Below are 16,586 nucleotides of genomic sequence, written 5' to 3'. Positions count from 1 at the left end.
TCCCTCCCGTAACCACCATACTCTGATCAATGTCTCTTAGTTTCACTTTTATGTCCCACCTACGTATGGAATAATGCAGTTCCTGGTTTTTTCTGATTTACTTATTTCGCTTCGTATCATGTTATCAAGATCCCACCATTTTGCTGTAAATGTTCCGATGTCATCATTTCTTATGGCTGAGTAGTATTCCATAGTGTATATGTGCCACATCTTCTTTATCCAGTCATCTATTGACGGGATTTTTGGTTGTTTCCATGTCCTGGCCACTGTGAACAATGTTGCAATGAACATGGGGCTACATGTGTCTTTACGTATCAATCTTTCTGAGCTTTGGGGGTATATACCCAGTAGAGGGATTGCTGGGTCATAAGGTAGTTCCATTTTCAGTTTTTTGAGGAACAACCATACTTTCTTCCATAATGGTTGTACTACTTTACATTCCCACCAACAGTGTATGAGGGTTCCTTTTTCTCCACAGCCTCTCCAACATTTGCTATTACCTGTCTTGCTAATAATGGCTAATCGAACAGGTGTGAGGTGGTATCTCATTGCCGTTTTGATTTGCATTTCTCTAATAGCTAAAGAAGATGAGCATCTTTTCATATATCTGTTGGCCATTTGTATTTCTTCCTGGGAGAAGTGTCTGTTCATATCCTCTTCCCATTTTTTTATTGGATTGGTTGGTTGTTTGTTGTTGAGTTTTATGAGTTCTTTGTATATTTTGGATATTAGGCCCTTATCTGAGCTGTTGTTTGAAAATATCATTTCCCATTAGTTGGCTTTCTGTTTATTTTGTTATCAGTTTCTCTTGCTGAGCAAAAACTTCTTAGTCTGATGTAGTCCCATTCATTAATTTTTGCCTTCACTTCTCTTGCCTGTGGAGTCAAATTCATAAAATGCTCTTTAAAACCCAGGTCCATGAGTTGAGTACCTGTGTCTTCTTCTATGTACTTAATTGTTTCAGGTCTTATGTTTAGATCTTTGATCCATTTTGAGTTAATTTTTGTACAGGGGGAGAGACTGTAGTCCAGTTTCATTCTTTTGCATGTGGCTTTCCAGTTTTCCCAGCACCATTTATTGAAGAGGCTTTCTTTTCTCCATTGTGTGTTGTTGGCCCCTTTATCAAAAATTATTTGACTATATATATGTGGTTTTATTTCTGGACTTTCTATTCTGTTCCATTGGTCTGAGTGTCTATTTTTCTGCCAATACCATGCTGTTTTGATTGTCGTGACCCTATAATATACTTTGAAGTCAGGTATTGTAATGCCCCCAGCTTCATTCTTTTTCTTTAGGATTGCTTTGGCTCTTCGGATTTTTTTATAGTTCCATATAAATCTAATGATTTTTTGCTCTATTTCTTTAAAATACGTCATTGGAAGTTTGATGGGAATTGCATTAAATTTGTATATTGCTTTGGGTAATATAGCCATCTTGATTATATTTATTCTTCCTAGCCAAGAACAAGGTATATTCTTCCATCTCATTATATCTTTTTCGATTTCCCTTAACAATGGTTTATAGTTTTCATTATATAAGTCCTTTACATTCTTTGTTATGTTTATTCCTAAGTATTTTATTTTTTTTGTTGCAATCGTGAAGGGGATTATTCTTTTGAGTTCGTTCTCAATTGTTTCATTGTTGGCATATAGAAAGGCTATTGACTTCTGTATGTTGATTTTGTATCCTGTGACCTTACTGTATTGACTTATTGTTTCTAGTAGTCTTTTTATGGATTCTTTGGGGTTTTCGATGTTTAGGATCATATCAACTGCAAAAAGTGATACCTTTACTTCTTCTTTTCCGATATGGATGCCGTTTATTTCTTTGTCTTGTCTGATTGCTCTGGCTAGAACCTCTAGCACCACATTAAATAAGAGTGGAGAGAGTGGACAACCCTGTCTTGTTCCTGATTTAAGGGGAAAAGCCTTCAGTTTTGTGCCATTTAATATGATGTTAGCTGATGGTTTATCATATATGGCCTTTATCATGTTGAGATATTTTCCTTCTATACCCATTTTGTTGAGAGTCTTAAACATAAAATTGTGTTGTATTTTATTGAAAGCCTTTTCTGCGTCTATTGATAAGATCATGTGGTTTTTGTTCTTTGTTTTTTTGATATGGTGTATTATGTTAACCGTTTTATGTATGTTGAACCATCCTTGAGATTCTGGGATGAATCCCACTTGATCATGATGTATTATTTTTTTAATATGTTGTTGTATTCGATTTGCTAGTATTTTGTTTAGTATTTTAGCATCTGTATTCATTAGAGATATTGGTCTGTAGTTTTCTTTTTTTGTGCCATCCTTGCCTGGTTTTGGTATGAGGGTTATGTTGGCCTCATAAAATGTGTTTGGAAGTATTGCTTCTTCTTCAATTTTTTGGAAGACTTTGAGTAGAATAGGAACCAAGTCTTCTTTGAATGTTTGATAAAATTCGCTGGTATAGCCGTCAGGGCCTGGACTTTTATTTTTGGGGAGGTTTTTAATGTTTTTTCCTATTTCTTCTCTACTGATAGGTGTGTTTAAGCTTTCTGCTTCTTCTTGACTCAGTCTAGGAAGGTTGTATTGTTCTAGGAATTTATCCATTTCTTCTAGGTTGTTGAATTTAGTGGCATAAAGTTTTTCATAGTATTCTACAATAATTCTTTGTATATCTACGGTGTCCGTGGTGATTTCTCCTCTTTCATTTTGGATTTTGTTTATATGAGTTCTTTCTCTTTTTTCCTTGGTAAGTCTTGCCAAGGGTTTGTCAATTTTGTTGATCTTTTCAAAGAACCAGCTCCTTGTTCTATTAATTTTTTCTATAGTTTTTCTGTTCTCTATTTCATTTATTTCTGCTCTGATTTTTATTATCTCCTTTCTTCGGCTGGTTTTGGGTTGTCTTTGTTCTTCTTTTTCTAGTCCCTTAAGGTGGGAAGTTAAGTGGTTCACTTGGGCTCTCTCTTGTTTGTTCATATATGCCTGAAGTGATATGTACTTCCCTCTTATCACTGCATTTGCTGCATCCCATAGATTCTGATATGTCGTATTGTCATTTTCATTTGTCTGCATATATCTTTTGATCTCTGCACTTATTTCTTCTTTGACCCATTCATTTTTTAAAAGTATGTTGTTTAGTTTTCACATTTTTGTGGGATTTTTTTCCTCTTTTTTGCAGTTGAATTCTAGTTTCAAGGCTTTATGATCAGAAAATATGCTTGGTACAACTTCGATTTTTCTGAATTTGCTGATGTTGTTTTTGTGGCCCAACATATGGTCAATTCTTGAGAATGATCCATGTACACTGGAGAAAAATGTATACTCAGTCACTTTGGGATGAAATGTCCTGTAGATGTCTATCATATCCAGGTGCTCTAGTGTTTTGTTTAAGGCCACTATGTCTTTGTTGATTCTCTGTTTGGATGACCGATCTAGAGCCGTCAGCGGTGTATTGAGGTCTCCAAGTATGATTGTATTTTTGTCAGTTTTTGTTTTAAGGTCAATAAGTAGCTGTCTTATAAATTTTGGTGCTCCTTGGTTTGGTGCATATATATTAAGAATTGTTATGTCTTCTTGATTCAGTGTCCCCTTAGCCATTATGAAATGGCCATTTTTGTCTCTGAGTACTTTTGTTGTCCTGTAGTCAGCATTATCAGATATAAGTATTGGTACGCCTGCTTTTTTTTGTATGTTATTTGCTTGGAGTATTGTTTTCCAGCCTTTCACTTTGAATTTGTTTTTATCCTTGTTACTTAGATGAGTTTCCTGTAGGCAGCATACAGTTGGATTTTCTTTTTTAATCCATTCTGCTACTCTGTGCCTTTTTATTGGTGAGTTTAATCCGTTTACATTTAGTGTAATTATTGATACTTGTGAGTTCCCTATTGCCATTTTATATCTTGCTTTCTGTTAGTTTTGTGTCTTCTTTGATCCTTCTCTTTCATTTTTCTATCTTTTGTTTTTATTTGGTTGTATTCCATACATCTTTCCTCTGTTGCTATCTTTTTTATCTCATGTGCTTCTGTGGTGGTTTTTTCAATGGTGGTTACCTTTGAGTAATGAAAAGGATCCCTACCCTGTTCATTGTAGCAAACTATTTTGTGAGTACTTTTGCACTCCATCGTCCTTTGCTACTGTTAATCTCCATCTTCTCCCCCTCTTTCTTTTTGTTGTTGTCACAGTTTAAATTTGGTTTTATTGTGTTCTTCTTGGAGCTTTTACTTGTGGCTCTGTTTTTTTTTGTTCTTTGTATCTGATTGGAGAACCCCCTTTAATAATTCCTGGAGTGGGGGTTTTCTGATGATAAATTCCCTCATCTTTTCTGTATCTGTGAATGTTTTTATTTCTCCTTCATATTTGAAGGATCGCTTTGATGGGTATAGTATTCGTGGCTGAAAGTTCCTCTCTTTCAGGACTTTAAATATTGGGGTCCACTCTCTTCTAGCTTGTAGAGTTTCTGTTGAGAAATCTGATGATAATCTAATGGGCCTTCCTTTATATGTTGTATTCTTCTTTTCCCTGGCTGCCTTGAGAATTTTTTCTTTGCTGTTGGTTTGTGTCAATTTCATTATGATATGCCTTGGAGTAGGTTTGTTGGGGTTAAGAAAACTCGGAGTTCTGTTTGCTTCTTGAACTTGAGGCTTTAGTTCTTTCCACAGGCTTGGGAAGTTCTCATCTATTATTTGTTTGAGTATGTTCTCCATTCCATTTTCTCTCTCTTCTCCCTCTGATATACCTATTATTCTTTTGTTATTCTTTTTGATGGAGTCAGATCATTCTTGTAGAGCTACCTCATTTTTTTTAATTTTTGAGTCTCTTTCTTCTTCTCTCTGTTGTGCCTCAAGTTGCTTGTCTTCTATTTCACTAATCCTCTCTTCTATCTGACCTGTTCTATTAGCTAAGCTTGTTACTTCGTTTTTCAGCTCGTGAATTGAGTGTTTCATCTCTGTTTGATTTTTTTTTATAGTTTCAATTTCCTTGGACATATATTCTTTCTGTTCATTGAGTTGTTTTCTGAGCTCCCTAAATTGCCTTTCTGTGTTTTCTCGTATATCTCGGAGGATTTTTAGGATTTCTATCTTGAATTCTCTGTCATTTAGCTCCAAGGTTTCCAGTATATTAAATTTTTTCTCCGTAGATTTTTCCTCATCTAGCTGTGTTACCTCTCTTTCTTTTGTATCCATGATACTCGATTTTCTCTTCCTTAATGGCATCTGAGGGTGGTTTTGTTGATAGTATTAATGAGATTTAATAAAGAATAAAAAGTTAAAAAAAATAAAAAAATAAATAATCGAAAAGAGTTGTTTTTTTAAAAAAAAATTAATAATGAAATAAAGAAAAATAAAATAAAATAAAAATTTTAAAAAATGGAAATTATTCCCCCCTTCCTTTTTTCCTCTCCTCTCCTCTCCCCTCTTTCTTGAGAAAATCTTGTGGTTAACTGTGAATTATAACAAACAATGCCTGTGATGGAGGGCTTGAATTGAGGAAAAGTAATAAAGGGGCAAAAAAAAGAAAAAGAAAAAAAAAGGGGGTATGGACCCACAAACAGCAAATAAGGAAAAATTTGGGTCAAGAATAAAATGATTTGCCTTTAGGTGTTGGTTGTCTAAGAGTTATGATGAGAGGAATAAGAGGAAAACGGAAAAATGGGGGGACAAATCTCTTTCATTTAACTTTTAAAACTAATACCATCAGCTTTGAAGTGGGATTGTAACTTCCTTTTTCTCTGGGTAAAAGTTTGTATGGTGTATCTGTTACAGTGATAAGTTATGAAGGAATTTGGTAAATACCCTTTGAAAAAAATTGAGACATAATAGGTGAACTTGATAGAGCTTAGTTTTTAGGCTGTGCCTTATGGGTGCAGGTTCTCTTTGGTCTTGGAAACAAAATAAAAAAAAATAGTTCCTGTTCCTCTGTCTCCTTATTCTGCCTCCAGTCTTCAACTTCCTCTTCCTGTTTGATTCTTTCCCCATTCATTCTGCTAAGAAATGGAAAATCTTACTAACATCTGACAGTTCCTATATGACAGATCTAGCTAGAGATGACTAGGGAAGCAGGTGCCAAGCCTTCTGCTGTGTTCTTCATTAACCTGACCATTACATGATTGAAATAAAAGATTGTGTCTCATTTTCATAATCCTTTCCACTTACATCATCTCATGTTAGTGTCTGAGGAAAGCAGGGTCAAAGCCCACCAGAAGAGCTGGTGACTTATTTTTCCTTCCTGCTTCCCTTCCATCTTGAGGTCGACATGATGAAGCTGGTTTTTCATGACCCCAATGCACTACCTTCTCTTCATCACCATCTTGCTTTAGGATTTAGTACATGGTACTTATTTCCCTTTTTTAAAATGGAATGTCCCATCCTCCCAAAAATATTTAATTTCTACTGATAAAAAAATTGTACCTTCAGCCTGACCAGGCGGTGGCACAGGGGATAGAGTGTCAGACTGGGATGTGGAGGACCCACGTTCGAAGCCACAAGATCACTGGCTTGAATGTGGGCTCATCTAGCTTGAGCATGTCCTCATCAGCTTGAGTGTGGAGTCACTGGCTTGAGCTTGGGATCATAGACATGACCCCATGGTCCCTGGCTTGAGCCCAAAGTCGCTTGCTTGAGCAAAGGATCACTCATTCTGCTGTAACCCCCAGGCAAGTCACATATGAGAAAGCAATCAATGAACAACAAAGGTGCTGCAATGAAGAACTGATGCTTCTCATCTCTCTCCCTTCCTGTCTGTTTGTCCCTATCTGTCCCTTTCTCTGTCTCTTTGTCTCTTTCACACACACACACACACACACACACACACACACACACATTGTACTTTCATTCTCAGACAAGTTTACAGAAAATGCAGTTGCTGTCTGGAAGCCCTAGTTAATTATATGCCAGCCCTGCATTTGTAGCAAGATCATCATTATCAACCCAGAAGTAAAATAATAGCAAAGATTAATTCAATACTTTCTATTGCTGCTATCACTTCCTTTCTGAAACTATTCTTTACCTAGTCTCCTCTACCTCTATAACTCAACACTCCTACTTACTATAAGTTAATTCCATCTTGGCTATTTCTAGATTGTGTATCTATAGCTACTGCCCTAATCACATTGTATTATTATTTTTTTATATATATCTGTCTCTTCTACTAGACTGTTAGTCCCTTGAGGGAAGTCACTGTGTTTTTAAGATTGTTTTTATTTTTGTCTATCTGATAAATATTGGTGTCATTATGTTTCTCTCTGGGCCACCTTGGGACCACAGTTCCTGAATGATCAGGGGAGAGCAGATTTGACAAGGGTAGCCAGAGAAGTCTTTTTTAGAGGAGGTAGCAGCATTAGAATTAAGGCCTGAATGATAAGAAAAAGTCACAGGCAGGTAGCTGAGGTAGAATGTTCAATCTGAAGGAGGCTGTCTGAAGGTCTGGAATAGGCAGTAGAAGAGTGTGATATGAAGCCAGATCATTAGATGACCCCAGTCCATGAAAAGGGAGTTTTGTTTCCTTCCAACTCTAGAGGAAATCTTTGAAGGAGTTAAAGCCAAGGAGAAGTGTAATGAGATGTCCCTTTTGGAGAGATCATTTGGTTCTCTGTAGAAGACCATTGTGGTGGAGGACAAACCTAAAAGCAACCAAAGCTAATAGGAGACCCGTGCAGCTGTTCAGCTAAAAAATACTGGTGGGCTGGACTAAAGGAGTGGTAGGGAGAGGAGAGTAGTGTTTGGATTGGGGATCTGTTTCATTAGTACCCTGTACAGCATGGCAGAACTTGGTAGTTGCTAAATAAGAGCTTTGTTGAAATTATGATAAAATGGCTCCTTAAAAGCAGTTATTAATTCTGTTTCATCATCATTCATTGTTATTTCTTTTATTCTATGATGTTATTTTCAGGACCCTAAACTTCTTTGGCTGGATGAGATACAGCATGCAGTCTATGAAGCCAACAGGGACAAGGACAAAGCAAAACAATGTAAGCCCCACCTCCTTTGCTGGCCCGACTCGCCTTGCTTGTATCTGGTTATGCTTCTGAATTTTTATTTTAATTCATAATTTTAAAAAATATTTAATTTTTTATTTCTGAAAAGATTTGGACTCTCCTATCAATTTGAGTTCTTAAATGCATATTTATACAACAATAGGATTCGTTGGTTGCACTATTTTTAAAGGCTAGATGCTGTCTCTAGGAAAATCTGATAATGTTGGTTAAATAAAACCCAGGAAGCAAAAAAATGGTTTCTAAACTCTCAAATTTATAGTTTAATCAAATCCTTTATTATCTTAATTCTTAGAAAACTAGCCCATTTCTGCTTAATAAATGTCCATGTTCTTTTTTATGCCTTTCAGTATATTAGGGTTTTCCAGAGAAAGAACTACACAAATATTTTTCCCTGGAATAAAAAAGAATTACAAAAATAGATGTTCAGATAGATAGATGATAGATAGGTCTGTTTCTCTGGAAATTGTATTGTATGTACATCTATTTATACACACATACATATATGGAGAGAGAAAAGGAGATTTATTTTTAGGAATTGGCTGATGCAGTTGTGAAGGGGCTGGCAAGTCCAGAGTCTATAGGGGCCAGAAGAGGCCTGGTGGCAGCACTGAGTCACCAGAAGACAAGTGGATGTAACTATTATAACAGACAGTGGGATCAAAGTGGTCATCAGAACAGTCTGACTCACAGAAACCTATGGAATTGGCTAACTGAATGTGGTGCTTCTGGAAGTGAAATAGATAGTCTTCTACATTCTTGTGCCAGTAGAAGAGTTCTAGATCAAGTGAATAGAAGTGTAGCTTGAATCATAAAAACAGAAAATCATGGCCTTTCAGTCAATTCCCAGACTCGATTGAGCCAGACCTAGAACCCCTTGAGGATAGAGAAGGCAGGGTCCCCTTGAGAAAAGACTCTGAGCCTGACCAGGTGGTGGCGCAGTGGATAGAGCGTCAGACTGGGATGTGGAAGGACCCAGGTTCGAGACCCTGAGGTCGCCAGCTTAAGCGTGGGCTCATCTGGTTTGAGCAAAGCTCACCAGCTTGGACCCAAGGTCGCTGGCTCAAGCAAGGAGTTACTCGGTCTGCTGTAGCCCCACGGTCAAGGCACATATGAAAGAGCAATCAATGAACAACTAAGGTGCCACAATGAGAAAAGACTCTGCGACACCACCAAAATTTTATACTGTTTATATTTCGCCCAGGCTTTTTCCAAACAGACCTATGGCCTTTTATTATGGTGACTGTGCTGGGGGGAAAGACATAGTCAGACTTTTCAGGGATTACTGAACCCTGGCTCTGAGCTGACACTAATTTCAAGAGACTTAATATGGTCCAAGCAGTCAGAGTAGGGCTTATGGAAATCAGGTGATCAATGGAGTTTCAGCTCAGGTCCTTCTCACACTGGTCCGAGTAGGTCCTCTAACCCAGTGGTCCCCAACCCCTGGGCCGCGGACCGGTACCGGTCCGTGGGCCATTTGGTACCGGTCCGCAGAGAAAGAATAAATAACTTACATTATTTCTGTTTTATTTATATTTAAGTCTGAACGATGTTTTATTTTTTAAAAATGACCAGATTCCCTCTGTTACATCCGTCTAAGACTCACTCTTGACGCTTGTCTCGGTCACGTGATACATTTATCCGTCCCACCCTAAAGGCCAGTCCTTGAAAATATTTTCTGATATTAAACCAGTCCGTGGCCCAAAAAAGGTTGGGGACCACTGCTCTAACCCATCCTGGGATTTCCCCCCAGGTCTAGAATGCATAATTAGAATAGACATATTCAGAAACTGGCAGAATCTCCACATTAGCTCAAATGAGGGCATTTTTTAAATTTTGTCCTAAGCCTCTGTTTTCATAGAGGAATAGTGTGAAAATTCACATGGCAGTCTAAAATAATCTAGCTTCAAGATTGATATACTAACACTCTACATCTATGAATAACCTGCATAAATTAAGATTCCTAAAAGTCTTCATTAAGCTGTCCATTCATGGCATAACTAGAATCTATCCTGTTCTGTCAAGTCACGGATGCTGTTCAGATGCCTAACTCTTGCTACAGAGATATGGTATTAAACTTTGGAAGCAACTCCAAGAAACATCTGGTTTTTATATCCTTAGCCAGGAAAAATATGTGTATTTCTCCGACCTGATCTTTGAAGTCTTTTCATTCTAACACACTAACTCTTAAGAAAATAACATCAAGGTGTGTACATAAGCAATTTAAATTTAAATATGAAACTTAAGGCAATGTAGTTTTAAGAAAGGCTTTTGAGAAATTAGATTGCAATATAGGCACTCAAATAGCCTAAAAGGATTCCAATTTCTCTCTTAGAGATCAAGTCAATTCAGATGTTCTTTTATTCCTTTTATTCTGTGTTCTTCTCACATTTGGCCTGCAAATATTGCTTCTGGACTTTACATGGGACTCATGGTTCTATTTACTGACTATGAAAGTAAGTGGTTTCCTCGAATGTGCGGCTACACTTATACATTTAAAATACTATCTTCTACCTCTGTTCTGTCCCTCGGAAGAGTTGATATAAATAGTTTCTTCTATGCAGTATAACAACAAAAAGATGTTCTAAAGATAAAACCTTTGTATATTCTGACACTGAGATGAAAAATTTCCAATTTTTTAACAGGAATTTAATATTTTAAAAGCATTTTTCATTCTTTAAATGAAGACTTGAAACAGATTCTGGTCACATGTTGTAAGCATCAGTCCCATTCCCAGATAATTCGATAAAAGAAAATATGTTGGCTCATCGATTTTATCACACGCAAGATTTAAAAGGGCAAAGGAACTCAAATCTCCTTCATTTTGGCCTCATGTTCATTTTCACTGAAGCATCTTGCTTTTGTAAAGTAGATTTGTCTCTACTTTTGACTTCTTAGAGCAATGTTTCTGAACCCTAAGGAATTTTTCTAGACATTGTTTTCTCCAATTGGTCTTCACCATAAAATTTTAACACCACAGATATATTGTATAAATGTTTTATGTACCATGTGTAGATCTTTTATTTATTTATTTTTTAATTATTAACCAGGGGTTACACTGGTCATTGATGTTAATCAGTGTTTGGAAAAAGAAGAGACAAGTGATATTTTAGCTGTTTTGAAGTCAAATGTGTGTAATACAAATGACGTGCTCCCCGAATGTGCCAACAAGTACTATGATTCCCTTGCAAAGGCAAAAGAGCGAAAATCCAGAAGTGGTAAGCATTTTTGTCGTTTAGCACAAAATAATATGATTTTGAATATGATAGTTTCTTGGTATTGTATTTTCTTAATTTTAAGACAAATATTGATTTCAAATTAACATTTCCAAAAATATTTTTATCATCTGGGGCAAAGGAAATTATTTAGATATTCCTTTTTGTGTTTTAGAAAGCTATGATTTACTTGGTGGCTGTGCATGGGTGGCACCCACAGACTTGCAAAAATGCAGTATTGAAGGAGATTTTGCTTATTAAGTGATACAAACTGATTTTGACACTAGTATTTCTTTCTATCCTTTCTGAAACAAATGATACATGATTATACAATATTTAGTAGGGATAAAGAGAAATTTTGAAAACATGGATTAAAGTGCAGTGAAATTAGGCCCCAAATCAGTTTATCTTTTCTCCCTTGAACTTGCCTACTCCAGGACTTCCTATGTGCTGCACTTTGGTGAATGGAGTCAAAATATCTGCAGGTATCCAGTTCAAAAACTTAGGAGTAACTTGGAGTCATTTCTTTCCCAAAATATTTTTTTAAAAGGACTGCTGGGACTCTGTTAGGGGTTGTGTTGAATCTGTAGATCAACTTGAGGAGTATTACCATCTTAACAATATTAAGTCTTCTGATGCATACACATGCATTGTCTTTCCTTTTGAGTAGGTCTTCTTTAATTCTTTCAACAGTTTTGTAGTTTTCAGTGTATAAGGCTTGCATGTCTTTTGTTAAATTTATTCCTATATATTTAATTATTTTTATGCTATTATAAATGTTTTCTTAATTTTATTTTGGAGTTTCTTATTTCTAATATATAGGGATACATTGATTTTTTGTGATATAATTTACATACTATAAATTTCACTCTTTTAAGGTATGCAATTTAGAGGTTTTTAGTATATTCACAGACTTATATAGCCAACACTGTTAGTTAATTCCAGAACATTTTCACCTTGGCCGGTTCAGTGGTAGAACGTCAGCCTGGCGTGCAGGAGTCCCAGGTTCGATTCCCGGCCAGGACACACAGGAGAGGCGCCCATCTGCTTCTCCACCCCTCCCCCTCTCCTTCCTCTCTGTCTCTCTCTTCCCCTCCCACAGCCAAGGCTCCATTGGAGCAAAGTTGGCCGGGCACTGAGGATAGCTCCATGGCCTCTGCCTCAGGCGCTAGAATGGCTCTGGTTGCAACAGAGCGACGCCCCAGATGGGCAGAGCATCGTCCCCCAGTGGGCATGCCGGGTGGATCCCGGTCGGGTGCATGCGGGAGTCTGTCTGACTGCCTCCCCGTTTCCAACTTCAGAAAAATAAAATAAAATAAAAAATTCCAGAATATTTTCATTATACCAAACAAAACCCCTATTTCTGTTAGCCATTGTTCCCCACCCACCACCCCTAGCCCCAGACAACCACTACTCTGCTTTTTGTCTCTATGGTTTTGCCTGTTCTGGACATTTTATATAAATGAAATCATACTGTGTCTGGTTTCTTTCACTAGCATAATGTTTTCGAAGTTTATTCAGGTTGTAACATATAACAGTTCCTTATTCTTTTTTGTGTCTGATAATATTCCATTGTATGGATAAGCCACATTTTGTTCATCCATTCAACAATGAATGGGATTTGGATTCTGAATAATGCTTCCATGAACATTTATGTCAAGTTTTTGTGTGGACACATTGTCATACAAACCATTTTTGTATTTTGGTCTTATATTTTGCAACCTTGCTAAACTCATTCATTCTAATAGTTCTGTAGTAGATTCCTTGGCCACTATCTGTTTTTGTAAAAAGGCAAAAGCTTTTCAATCTGAAGAGAAATCAGAGTGTACCCCTGTTTTTGTGAACCAAGTTCTGTTGGAACCCAGCCCCACTCAGTGCCTGTGTCTATGGCTGCACTCAGGCTGCAGTGGCAGAGTTGAGTAGTTGCATCAGAGACTTAGGACCCACAAAGCTGAAAATATTAACTCTCTGGCCCTTTATAGAAAATGTTTGCCAACCCCTGTTCTAGAAGGCAGAAGAGATACTTTCTACGCAATTAAAAACTGACAACCCCAAATAAATCTATGAACACTGTTTGTGGGGAGGGAAGGTGGATAGGATGATTTTCATCTCTTTCACCTCTGGGTCTATTCCAGACAAAGGTTGGGTGGACCACCAACCTTTATAGCTCAGTTTAGCTCTCATATATAGGTGTAATTCTATCTAGAAGGTACGCCTCCTTTTAGAATGCTTACCACATAACTACCTGGAATCTTTCTCTTTTATATGGTTTACTCAAAGGTCCATAATTAGTTTTTTCTGTAAGTAGTAGACCAACTACTTTTCTTCAGGGAAATACTTGGGCCCTAGGCTAGAGACATCTGCCTCAGCCTTTCCTCTGACTGTAAATTCAAACTTGATTTGAAAAATGATGACAATTCTCTTTTCCTGTTATCCACTGAGATCCCAGCCCAAATAGAGCCTTCTAATGCCAACTTAAGACCTTTTTACTTCTCAGCTCTTATGCAAATAAAAGAAGATATGGCTGTTTTTTTTTATCACTTTCCTTTTCCTTCATTCCTTCCTAAGAGAGTTGCCTTAAAAAGGATGTTTATTTTTTTAAGCATTTATGAATCTGACAAATATTGGTAATTGAAAAAATGATTACTCATGATCATCCTAATTTGACTGTACAATATATTTTTCTACAACACCAGTACTTCTAAACAGTGTACAGTTGTCTGACTGCCCAGTTGAAAAGAGATACTTCTCTCTTCCTGGGCATTGAAAAATAGGACAGTTGAGGGCCACTTAAACCAAATAATCAAAAAATAAATTAAAAAAAAACCCCAAAACCCCCCAAGTAATCAGTACATAATAAAGACTCTTAAAGTTACTTCTGCTTAATTACTTGAATCCATTTAAATATTATCTGTGAAAATTCACTTGAACTTTGATTTGCTTATAAAGGCAATTAGTCTAATGATCACTTAGCAGCATTTGGCTTAGCTTGGTCTAGATCAAGCTTTTTTTTTTTTTTTTTTTTTGATTGTTGTTTTTAGTTCTCTGGTCTAGGACAGGAAACACAACAGTTCAATAAAATAAACAGATTTTTTTTTTACAGAGTCAGAGAGAGGGACAGACAGACAGGAAGGGAGAGAGATGAGAAGCATCAATTCTTTGTTGCAGCACCTTTGTTGTTCATTGATTGCTTTCTCATATGTGCCTTGACCATGGGGCTACAGCAGAGCAAGTGACTCCTTGCTCAAGCCAGCAACCTTGGTCTTCAAGCCAGTGACCATGAGGTCAGGTCTATGTTCCCACAGTCAAGCCAGCAACCCCACGCTTAAGCTGATAAGCCCGTGCCCAAGCAGGCAACCTCAGGGTTTTGAACCTGGGTCCTCTGCTTCCCATTCCAACTCTCTATCCACTGTGCCACCACCTGGTCAGGCTAAACGAATTTCTAAATAGGAAATGTAGCCCATGGATTGGTGAAAAGAAAATATTCTTCTTAATCATTTTAAGCCATGAGTGCTGTAGATTATATTTCTAGCATGCTCCTACCCCCATAGTCTAATATTTTTCTCATTTTGTGTGGTTCTGTAGTATAAGATGAGTCAGAAAAACCAGAATTTTCCTTCTCCCTATTTGGTGATGTTAATGTTTGCATAGGCCATTTTGTACTTTGGATAAAGTTATCAACAAAGGTGTCACTTCTGCTTTGGTTTAATGCAGATTATTGGCCCTCCTTAAATAATGGGTCATAGTCCTTGTAGGTCATTTCTCAGAATAGTTGTGGAAAGGTTTTCTAAGCCAAGAGGATTCTTGCTCATCAGTCTCCTCTGTCTACTGTGGTGTTACTGTTCACATTTACCTTCCTGGAACATACATTCCTTGTTTGCTTATCCTTCTTGCCGGCCTTTGCAACTCCTATTATCCTTATGAAAAGCTTTGAAACCAAAGCTAGCATTAGACATCAGTCTCTGCTCCTCCCATCTTTGGCTCTGCAAAGGGTTGCCATTGAATACATAGTATTCATTAACTTAGACTATCTGAATGCTTGGTGAAAAACATTGTCATTAGATTATTTTGCACATTGAAGAAACTACATTAATGTTGAAGTGTTCAGTGTTCCTCCCTAGAATGTAACACACCTGTTTTCTTTAGTGTCTGCTGAAGGTCCATGGCTCAAACTCACCCTGCAAGAGAAATATGATTACTACTACAATGTTGATTCAAAAGAGAGTTCCTGGGTCACACCTGAATCTTGCTTGCATAAAGAATCATGGCTCACAGGAAAAGAAATTGAGGTAGGAGGCTGGTGTTTGATGAAAAACTGTATTATAAAGATAATTGTGATTTTTTTTTTTTGATTCATCGAAGCAATGGGAGGAACTAATTGATTTCTTTGAAGGCTATATATGGAGCAAAGTCTTCATGAGCTAGAGTTGGACCTGGCTCTGTGATTACTAACTTTTAGAATTTATTCTATATTAGCATAACAACACCAAACAGAGCAGGGGGAGAAAGCTGTTGCAGCTTATAAGAAATCAATCTTCAGGTGTTTCTTGACGCAAAAGCTCAATTACTGATAATTTCTTAGTTGTGAGTATTCAATGTCTTATTTCTTTGCCCTATCAGCCTACCACACAGATATGTAGATCCTTTAAAAAGTGAGTAATGCTTCCCAGAGGGAAACACTCTTGAAGGAATGTTCACCGAGATTACTTTGGACTTGAGACCAAAAATTGGATCTAAAAATGTGAAAATTGCTGTTTGATCCAATTGCTGTTTGTAGTATATTTAAAGAAAAAAAATACTGAGAATAATTGAGTTTCATTTTGGAATAAAAAATAAGTAGAACTCACAAATGTGAGCTTACAGGATTGTTCAAAGTCACCAGCATCAGAGATATTGCAGGACAGTAGTATTAAGGACAGAATCACCAGTACGTTATTTACTAAAACTCAGAGAAACAACTGTGGCCTGGGACTGACCAGGCCACCAGAAATCCTGACTGACAAGAAGATAGTAAAGAACATAGTTTGTTAACTAATTTCAAATGTTCAAAGTTTCTACAATTTATGGGAAAATGGCATTGTGGCAATGAATTACTAGTGCTTTGTTGAAAAATGTAATTATGGGCAATAGTAAAAAACTATATGCTGCCTGACCTGTGGTGGCGCAGTAGATAAAGCCTCAACCTGGAAATGCTGAGGTCGCCAGTTCGAAACCCTGGGCTTGCCTGGTCAAGGCACATATGGGAGTTGATGCTTCCAGCTCCTCCCCCCTGTCTCTCTCTCCTCTCTCTCTCTCTCTCTCTCTCTCTCTCTCTCTCTCTCTCTCTCTCTCCCCCTCCCTCTCTGTCCTCTCTAAAATGAATAAATAAAATAAAAATAAAAAAAATAAAAAATAATA

The 16,586-nt window shown here is 37.1% G+C and overlaps 1 protein-coding gene across 2 annotated transcripts in view; it reads left to right on the top strand.

The window, feature by feature from the left end:
* IQGAP2 (IQ motif containing GTPase activating protein 2) overlaps nt 1–16,586 on the top strand; it is a 435,050-nt gene that overhangs the window by 343,173 nt on the left and 75,291 nt on the right. For both annotated transcript variants that reach the window (XM_066381735.1, XM_066381736.1), the window contains exons 14-16: nt 7,872–7,950; nt 11,025–11,192; nt 15,336–15,478. In XM_066381735.1, coding sequence (XP_066237832.1) covers nt 7,872–7,950; nt 11,025–11,192; nt 15,336–15,478 — 390 coding nt within the window. The remainder of the gene's footprint in view (nt 1–7,871; nt 7,951–11,024; nt 11,193–15,335; nt 15,479–16,586) is intronic.

The sequence above is a fragment of the Saccopteryx leptura genome, chromosome 4, assembly GCF_036850995.1.
Source record: "Saccopteryx leptura isolate mSacLep1 chromosome 4, mSacLep1_pri_phased_curated, whole genome shotgun sequence".
In the NCBI taxonomy this organism is placed as follows: Eukaryota; Metazoa; Chordata; class Mammalia; order Chiroptera; family Emballonuridae; genus Saccopteryx; species Saccopteryx leptura.
This window is presented reverse-complemented; position numbering and strand designations above follow the sequence as displayed.